The sequence below is a fragment of the Cantharellus anzutake genome (assembly GCF_015039405.1).
Source record: "Cantharellus anzutake strain C23 chromosome Unknown EI90scaffold_90, whole genome shotgun sequence".
NCBI classification, from domain to species: domain Eukaryota; kingdom Fungi; phylum Basidiomycota; class Agaricomycetes; order Cantharellales; family Hydnaceae; genus Cantharellus; species Cantharellus anzutake.
Genome location: NW_024067040.1, coordinates 307,252 through 316,501, shown reverse-complemented (window position 1 = coordinate 316,501; position 9,250 = coordinate 307,252). Strand labels below are relative to the sequence as shown.

The 9,250-nt window shown below is 48.8% G+C and overlaps 2 protein-coding genes across 2 annotated transcripts; both read right to left on the bottom strand.

Moving 5' to 3' along the window:
• Positions 1-3,427: 3,427 nt before the first annotated feature.
• On the bottom strand, positions 3,428-5,056 carry EI90DRAFT_3082279 (uncharacterized protein). Its single transcript, XM_039061995.1, has 5 exons — positions 4,838-5,056; positions 4,551-4,771; positions 4,297-4,498; positions 3,782-4,241; positions 3,428-3,728 (listed from the first exon to the last, which is right to left on the bottom strand). The coding sequence occupies exons 1-5, from the start codon at positions 4,980-4,982 to the stop codon at positions 3,650-3,652; spliced, it is 1,107 nt and encodes a 368-aa protein (XP_038910079.1). The 5' UTR covers positions 4,983-5,056; the 3' UTR covers positions 3,428-3,649.
• A 737-nt stretch (positions 5,057-5,793) lies between these two features.
• Positions 5,794-8,511, bottom strand: EI90DRAFT_3082275 (MFS general substrate transporter). Its single transcript, XM_039061994.1, has 16 exons — positions 8,280-8,511; positions 8,211-8,227; positions 8,129-8,144; positions 7,985-8,065; positions 7,817-7,927; positions 7,697-7,756; positions 7,470-7,641; positions 7,400-7,415; positions 7,115-7,340; positions 7,030-7,057; positions 6,886-6,971; positions 6,733-6,834; positions 6,583-6,676; positions 6,484-6,527; positions 6,321-6,422; positions 5,794-6,246 (listed from the first exon to the last, which is right to left on the bottom strand). The coding sequence occupies exons 1-16, from the start codon at positions 8,464-8,466 to the stop codon at positions 6,089-6,091; spliced, it is 1,500 nt and encodes a 499-aa protein (XP_038910078.1). The 5' UTR covers positions 8,467-8,511; the 3' UTR covers positions 5,794-6,088.
• Between the last annotated feature and the right edge of the window lie 739 nt (positions 8,512-9,250).

Sequence of the window (9,250 nt, the reverse complement as noted above, 5' to 3'; positions counted from 1 at the left end):
TGGTCATCCAAGAAGCAACCCACGATTGCATTGTCAAGTACTGAGGTGGAGTATACAGCAACAACCCATGCCGGTAAGGAGGCAGTCCACTTGGATCATCTTTACGACTCCTCTGGAATTCCCATTGATTCACCCATTATCATTTCTGTCGACAACCAATCCACCATTGCCCTCGCCGAGAATCCCATATTCCATGCCCAAATGAAGCACATCGACGTTCGCCACCACTGGATTCGAGAGAAGATCGAAAGCGGAACTTTGGAACTCCAATATGTCCCAACTGCTGATCAAGTGTCTGACATTTTCACGAAAGCTCTCCCCATCGTCAAGTTCGAGAAGTTCCAAGGAGAGCTGTGTCATATCCGTGCATACCCGATCCCGCCCCAACTTCCAGACCTCCTCCTTCCCCACCTCCGGAATCCTACCCTACCGCTGTCCATTCCGATATTCACCTCCGGTCCTGGCACCACACCACCCTTCACCTCCCATGCCACCTCCACTCCTCCGTCACTCTCCTGTCCTATCTCCGTCCATTCCAATAACCACCTCGGACCGAACACCACCCCTCTCGCCACCCTCCTCCTACTCCTCCTCATACTCCTCCACTTCCTCCTCACAACACCTCCACCCTTCCGTCATCCTCCTACTCTTCTCCCGTCCGCTCCGATACCCACCTTCGGACCTGACACCTCTCCTCTCTTCCTTCCCCTCTCTTCCTTCCCCTCTTCCTTCCCCTCTCTTCCTTCCCCTCTCTTCCTTCCCCCCCCCCCCCCCCCCCCCCCCCCCCCCCCCCCCCCCCCCCCCCCCCCCCCCCCCCCCCCCCCCCCCCCCCCCCCCCCCCCCCCCCCCCCCCCCCCCCCCCCCCCCCCCCCCCCCCCCCCCCCCCCCCCCCCTCCCCTCTCTTCCTTCCCCTCTCTTCCTTCCCCTCTCTTCCCTCTGGTCCTCTTCCCTCTAGTCCTCTTCCACCGACCTCCCGCCAAGTTACGACCTCCCGCTGCTGACCCGTACTTTGTACTCAGGCACCGCTCGTACCTTTGCTCCAAGCCTCCGTCATAGTTCCTACCTCGGACTTTGACTCCACCTCGGTCTTTGTTATGGAAATGGGAATTTCCCATTCTAGACTCTTATGGGTTCTGTATCACATGATTTGTATTTTAACCAATCAATAAACAACCAAAAACCCGCTGTGCTAACATCTGTTACAACTAATGTTAAACTGCCTGTGATAACATCTGTAAACCCTAATGAACCACCTCCCTTCCCCTTTCCCTTTCCCTGCGCCTTGAATGGACGAAAATGGGCGCCTCCGGCCCCATTTTTGTAACAGTCTTAGTCCATTGCATTGGTGACCTCATACTACGTAAACACCATTGCCAATATTCCTCGGACTTTCAACCCCGCCTCCGTAAGCTCAGCAACCTCCGAGCTTCGCAGATCATCTTCAGCACTTTTGCCGCTTGTAATGTATTTCTCACATCTTCCCCTCATCCCTATTTGGACTGCTGCTTCTTCCCATTCTAGCCAGTTAGTCATCATCCCCACTTCCCCTCATCCTCCTGCCCCTCTGGGCCTCGCCCTCCTTACCTCCTTTCGGACCTATCACAGGTTCTGCCTTATGACCTTTGGTACCACTCCACCTCTGTCATCCCTTTGTTCCTGTTCGGACGCCTTCATTCCAATTCGGTTCCCCTTCGTTTCCTTGTGCTTTTGCCCCCTCCATTATATATATCCGTGCTTGTACATACTCGTAGGAGGCTCAGTCCGAAATCAACCTGAAATGCCCCCTAGAGACTTCCTGCTCGCCTACTGTGAAATTAAGGACCTGTCAGAGACCAGGTCGAGACGAAGGAGTGTCTCCATGGCAGAGGGCTTCGGCCTCAGCGACTTGTGCCAGGAGCGCTGTGCCAAGTAACATGTCTGTGCCCTAACTTACTAAACTGGCAACCAGAACTGAAGAGGGTAAACTCTAGTCGATTTTATTACTGGAGTGTAACCTATGTACAAGTTAAGTATATATAGTTACAGCGAGGGCAGGTCCGCAAATGGCGGAGCGGAGCTAACGGGGTTAGACCTTAGCCGATTGAATATTACCGACGAGTCAGGTTACGGGGTTAACGGAAAGGCAGGTGATAACCCAGAAATGGAAAGGAGGGATAGGCCCGAAGGTGGGCTTTGCAGGGCAAGCAAGTGTATTGTCCAGCGGAGGTGGGAGTGCGCTAGCGGACGTCAGAGCTGTCTGGAAGCCTTCAGGGCTCTGTACTTAGGGAGGTGTAGGTAATAAATTGAAAGGAGGGGGTGGTGACCATCGAGGGGTACCGAGGGGATTGCGGAATATGGGAGCTCCGAGGTTAGTGAAGAAGGAGCGGAAGTAGACTGGAGGGATCAGAGGGGTCGGAAGTCGATGGCCAGGGATGGATATGACAGGACCAAATGGACAAACAGCAATGGCACAGCGCTCCGCTTGAGTCGCTGAGGCCAAGGTCCCTCCACGCTAAGTCTCCGATTCCACTCCAGAGTTGTCTGAATCTGCCCATCTCTAACAAGCTGGGTTTGTGTCGAGTCACCCATCGCTGAGTGGGTGTGTTGTAAGACAGCAACAGTTGGTTCAACACTTTAGCGCAAGGATACCCAACCTACATTATCTCAGTGAGATGCCCGATGATTGATGTTAGGTTTATTTCTAGTCAGTCTCTACTGTCTTATCATTCCATGTTTATTTAGCATTTATCTTCCTTTTTCTGACCTGTTGGCTTCACTTTCCTTTATTTGTAATAACTCTCACTCCCATTACATTTGAGTAATCAACGCTTAAAAGCTCAATGTTTACTTCGCTGATGCCCTCAGTTCTCATTGTGTTCACAACCGCAAGACTGAGGTCGGTATACATACCTTTTATTATGTTCACTCATTTACTTATTCTAAATCTTCACTTAGTATTATTTCATTCTAGGTAGATATATCCAATTATAATTCTCATTGCATTCACAACCACGAGACTGAGTATTATTTCATTCTAGTCCGCGTTATTAGAAAGGAAAGATACAAGTAGAAATGCGTGGCATGTCCAGCAGCATGGTACCTGCATGGGGTGCCTGGCATTGGACGTGTCTGTGCTACAGATATAAGAAAAAGGAGTCATCCATATAAAGATAGAGGGGAAGCAAAGGAGGGAGAGAGAGAAAGAAAGAAGAGAGAGAGGGGAGCAGCACAGCATGCCCTGACAGATGCCTTTCTGGGATGGTGGTGGAATTTCCAGATGTTGCTAGGGACACTGCCACTGCCATCTTGTGCCAGTCATTGGAGCAAAGTGTTGTGTGCTGGTTTTTGGAGTAGTTGATTGGATATGGATATGAGCCTCTTAACCCCATTACATGTGACTGTTTATTTGTATTGAAAAGTGTATTGAATGCTTCAAAACTGTATTAAGCTCATTGATTGCAGATTCATATGGAGAATGTGACTTCTGAATTGTAATACAAAGGGTACTTGGTTGTTTTCTAACATTTTGCAGCATGCATCCAAGAGCAGAGACAGGGTATGAGTCAGCAATACAGCCTTAGTTTCAGCAGATTGAGAACTGAGTCAACCCAGGCTGTTACCAGTAACAGCCTTACACCCACTCAACTGCCAGTGTCCATCTGTGAAAACATCATGCCCTGTCAACCCCAGCATCATCCCAGCCCATCATGATGGGTTTGGACTTGTATCTAGTTGGCAATGCTCCTGTACTGAGACAGGGTAGGGAATGACAGATCTGACATGCAGATAAGTGAATGCATACCTCTCATGTAGTGCAAGAAGAGCTGCATCAACAATTGCATTTGCAGACACAATATTACCCTCCTTGCGTTGGACCTCAGCTTCCCTAAATGTTTCCTGAGCATGTTCAGCCAAACAAAGGGCCTGATCCCATTCATCACTCAGTCTCTTCCCACCCTCCTTCCTCCCCTTGTCTTCCTCTCGATTATAATATGCTTTCATGCCTGCAATATATGCACTCAGCATGATGTCAAAGATTGTCTCACACACACAGCGAAGCCGGAGAATAAAAGGAAGATAAGTTTCTGAAATGGGTAGCTGCATGCCATGCCGGAAGTCTGGTGGATCTCCTTGAAAGCGACCACATAGAAATGTTGGATCTGGCATCCTTTCAAACTTGAAAAATTCGAAGGACCAGCCATCGAAGAGAATGCAATGGATAGGTACCAACAAACCTGCCTCTCTGTTGATGAAATCACACGCTATACATCCAGCAGGTCAGAGCAGGAAGTGTAACCCTGAAATGATGAGACTTACCATCGCTTTCAGCTATTACCTGAGCAATAGCATTCAAATGTTCCGACCTACTTCCCACAATGCGCCTCATCTCAATGAACAGGATTACAACAGCACCAAAAGCTCTGTAGAAGTGCGCGATGCGACCCTGCGTACCAGGGATCATAGTCTCTGGGTCATTCCTCAGCGTGAAAGCGAATTGCTTAACAAGGAGGTTGAAAACCTGTTGGTTGTGTGAACTTCTGGGGCACATAGGAAAATCAACTTATCCATACCGGAGAGTAGAACCTTGATGTCGCCTCTTCCGTGTCATGCTCAACAGGGAGGCCATATTGCATTAACATGATATCCATGTCTATTACAATCGACTTGAAAAGATTTTTGGGAATACGAGAGCGCTGGATTTCAAAGGATCCAACATCTTTCAACATTTCCACAGGCTTAAGTCCGACGCGAGGAGCGACCTCCTCATATGTGGCCGTGGAGAAGCTAATTCCTACACCATGTTATATGTCAATTCGTTAGCGCACCAGATTCCAAGACGGAGAAGATAGGGACAGACGTGAGTCGTTGTTTTTTAATGGAACATCAAGATCGAACTGTTTACCGAGAGGGCGTACAATGACCATAGTGGCATCTGGTGTGTCAGGAGCAACAACGGTTGTGTGGGTCTCCGCAGTGTAACGTCGTTGCTTCTTGGATGCCATTGTAGTGGATGGTCGAACGAAGGTTCCAGGCCACTCAGAAACTTTGGCGCTATCACGTGTTTAGGGTTCATTCAATCATTAGCCCGACACCACCTCGAAAAACGTCTGGTGCCTAAGAGAACTCAACCAAATCCCTCCCACCCCTACCCCTAGCTATCGCACCACTTCCCACAATGGCCACGGCGGATCCAGGTGGTAAAGCGGGCCCCAGGCAACCAGCAAACCCAACTCGGCGAAGATCAGGACCTACCGAAACGCACTCCCACCGCAGGCCCACCAGCTGAGCCGGCAACACAGCCTCTGTCAGAGGACAGAGCGAAATTCCAGCACCAGGGAAACCCAACCTAGACCCAGAAGGCAACACGCATCCGAAGCGCATCCCACGGAAGCCAACCAGATCACGTACTGCCACCAAACTGGAACCCGTTCGAACAATTGGATGTAGCCAGCAGAGCAAACAGGCCAACTACCCCAGACACGGACTCGGCAAGTCCAATGAGGCCGAACCACCACTCTGCCCGGTGATGCAGCTTACTTAATAACTCCCCAGAGTGGAATGGACAACAGCCAAGTGCTCGACATGGAAAATGTCTCGAAAATGAGAGAAATTGATCCAAGACCAGTTCATGAATATACATTTATTATCATATTTAAATGGTCAATGCGCGGAGACAGTCTAAGTTATAAGTATACGGTACTGTAAGCTTATCGCTTACACTTCGCATCTGTACTTGTCGATTGTAATCGTAAAAATATTGAAGCTACGAACTAGCGGCGTATAATTAAGTGCTAGGAAAAATGTGTACAATGTTAATTAGGCTACTACATCCTAAGTGATGAAAGGCAACCTCACCTCAGTTCCAAAGACGTGAACTGAGGAGAAGAGGAAAGAAAAAAAATCGCGCGAGGTGGCTTGATGTAAGCCATCCTCGACTGCATTCATCAACATGGATGCCAAAAGCAATCCTTCATGGAAATGCCCATGCGCAAGAAGTATGGGTCCGACGGGACTCAATGGACGGTCCACAGCGTACCAAGAAACAAGAAATTTCAAAAAAAATACACGTGTACAAGATCGCAACAAACTTGCTTGAACCAGGCCAAGGTCACAGAGTATATATGAAGTCTCGGTGTCTGTCACCCAGCCTCAGCTTTTCTTCAATATCGTCGTCTGCGCCGTTACCGTGTAATCTGCGCTCCTCGGCCTTCCGCAAGTTCTTGTAATGAAAATAGCCGAGTGCCAGGCATACATCTACGATAAATGCTGCGTACGTGATCAGAGAATCGTTGTTAGCCCAAGTTGCTGGATAAGATCAAGCGAAACAGTTACGTCCTCACCAACAGTGCAGCTGATGTTGAGCTTCGTTGTTTTGTGGAACCGAGGGGCATCGTGGTACATCCACGTTCCTAATATCGCTCCAGAGCTGCTGCTGATGATTGCTGGAAACCCCAAATGCAGTGAGCACAATCCGAGAAGCATTAGGAACGTTGTGAACATTACCAAGTGCGAGAGCTGTGGCACGGCGGTAGTGAGGATAGAAATTACTGCAGGGAAGAAGTTCATGAACCTATCAAAAACCAAAATCGTCGACGATCTTACTTTGGGACCCACGTAACCGCACAAGGAAGGGTGATAGACAAGCCAATCACTTGGGCGAATACCGAGCCATACCTCACATGGACATTTGTGCTCTCTATGAAGGTTTCAAGTCACCGCCACGTTCACCTTGAGGCAGCAATGTGTACAAACGGTACATCATGATGAAACCTGCCAGAGTGATGAAGCTGGAGCCAATCGCAATTGGTCCCCTGCAACGATATTTGTCGCTAAAATATGCGGCCACCATGCTCACTGAATTAGACACTAAGTTCAAAATCCGAAACAATGCAAGGGATAACGCACAAATAAACCCGCAGGTGAATGGAGGGACTCCATAAAGCTGAGTTTTAGCGGGGGAGTAGCCTAGACTCCCCACTACGGCCGGGAGGCTAGTTTATCATCAGCCTAATCCTCTGGCGGTGGTTTACTGTATGACAATAATCTCACAAGTACGCTAATCCATAGAAAAGATAACCTGGAGAACACCTATGATAATGCAGTAGTGCAACATGGGAACACACATCCAACGTACCAATAATGAATCCGGCACTGGATAGGAATAGCATATGAGGTGCTGTGAGAGTCGACCACACGGTCGAGAACCGGAATACATCATCCATCGTGCTAAAAGCCGTGTCTTCTTGGATTGTACGAGTGTATGCGAATTTTTCTTCTTCCGTCATAAAGGTAGCACTCAAAATATCCTCTGGTAGCCAAAAGTAGGAGGCGACACCAAATACGACAGTAAAGATACCTTCCTGTATATAACAAACAGCTGAATTCAGGGACAGATCCCCTTGGTGCCTGGAGGACGAACTAAGAAGAAGATCCAGCTATATATGTTGCCAAGTTTCAGCATGGTTGAGCGAAAATGACAACGAACGTACCTCCAGCTGGGTTTGCCACCTTTTCCGTCAAGATGAACGATAGCGTAAGCCAAAAGTCCAGAAAATGCGCCCGCAAGGCTCGTAGCACTGAACAACGTAGCTATCCTTTTCTGCAACTCGTGGCGTTTGTAAAACTCCGACAGATATAAGACGAGCGCCGGAATCAGGGGCCCTGAAATGGAATGGAAGCAAATCATGGGCAGTAAGAACTTGAAAACAGGACATACCTTCGGTCAGCCCTAGGAATAGACGACAAACGATTAATCCACGGTAGGATGTGACGAAACCTTGTACAAGTGGAAGCCAAGATCAGGACTTGATTCCCTGTGGGGATTCCATTTGCAAACCTTGGAATGTCTCGACCAGGCCCCATGCGACAACAAGGGTAGGTATAAATATACGGGCTCCAATCCTCCTAAACAAAAAGTTGGAGAACGTCTCCACAAGTAGATAGGGTACTAGCGGTATTGAATTTTAGCGATTGTAATCATTGACCTTGCCTGAAGCCGACCCACCAAAGAAAACGCTCAGAACGACGGAAAATTGATACGAGGACATTTTGAGATCTTTCAAAAGCCCTGCCTTTGCAGCATTCCCTGATCGAGTGAGCAGTCGTCAGAATCAAACATTGGGACAAACACAGCACGTTTGGTCTCCACCTAGGTTTGTTTTATCCTTGAGCACAAGATGACAGATCGGAAAGCGTATTACGAGGTACGTGGAACTTAAGATTCAGCTCACGATAAAGTTCAGGAAGTCTGGCAAGGAAGTAGTTCAATGAAGGCTCATATTTTCTGTTGGATAGCTTACAGATGACAGTTGACGTCGTAAGGACAACAAGATCAATTTTGACACGAGCTCGTCGAGCTGCGGCTAGATCGACGCTGCCCTCCACCAGGTGGGCGCCATTGACACTTGCACCAGTGCTGTCACGATGCTTCTTGCCACTAAAGTCGGGCTCCTCTGCGCCGACATTTGCGACTCTTGGCTTGTCCATTGCAGCGCCTGAGTGGGGGTGAGAGAAGAGGTGGGGAGTTCAAAGGCTTTGCCTGAGACACGATAGTCCGTGAAGTATTGGAGACCCATAGTACTTAAAGGCTTTCATGAATGAACTTTCACACACTAGGTCATTTCCCCCGAACACTGGCAGAACAGGTATACAACGGATGATCTGTGGAACTACGTTGTAGTGATGATGAGGTTCTTGGGAAGACGCTATGCTAGGAGTTGTTCGAAGTGCATTCAACGACAATATTGACAATGCTGATCTACAGCATTAATCTCGCAGTTATACATTATTCCATTCTTCGGTTCTGCTGATGAGGAGCGTTAAGCGTCAGGATGAGACGATGAAAGGATACTCTTTCCGGCTAATTCCCAGAAGCACTCGGGCCCGGCACCAGAGTACCATCAAGGGTCCTTGTGATCCAAGCTGTAAGACGTTCAGAACTATTCACGCCCCCCCTCCCAGTGGGTTATAGGATGAGTTGTTCTACTACCCGCAAGCCATGAAGTCGCGAATATCATGGTCATATTGAGCGGCGTCCAGGATTGAAGTGACAAGCAAGATGCCTCAAGCAGAATTTACGGAAACAAGGGACACGAGAAATTATCGCCAAATCACTAGTTGGCGCAAGGACATACCCCCATTAGTGATGACGTGGAGTCCATCTCCCTTCCCAAGTATAGCCGTCAGGGGCGAGCTCCAAGGACTATTTGAGTCCGTGGGCGATACCAAGTCGGGTTCCATCGCCCCAACCACATCGACGCCATTTTTCAAT

Coding starts and splice junctions, on each gene's coding strand:
- EI90DRAFT_3082275 (XM_039061994.1), bottom strand. CDS start 8,466: ATGGACAAGCCAAGAGTCGCAAATGTCGGCGCAGAGGAGCCCGACTTT. Junction 7,642..7,696: donor ATTCCTAGGGCTGACCGAAG/GTATGTCCTGTT, acceptor ATTCCATTTCAG/GGCCCCTGATTCCGGCGCTC. Junction 6,423..6,483: donor TGCCACAGCTCTCGCACTTG/GTAATGTTCACA, acceptor TGGGGTTTCCAG/CAATCATCAGCAGCAGCTCT.
- EI90DRAFT_3082279 (XM_039061995.1), bottom strand. CDS start 4,982: ATGGCATCCAAGAAGCAACGACGTTACACTGCGGAGACCCACACAACC. Junction 4,772..4,837: donor ATTAAAAAACAACGACTCAC/GTCTGTCCCTAT, acceptor AACATGGTGTAG/GAATTAGCTTCTCCACGGCC. Junction 3,729..3,781: donor CTTCTTGCACTACATGAGAG/GTATGCATTCAC, acceptor ACCCTGTCTCAG/TACAGGAGCATTGCCAACTA.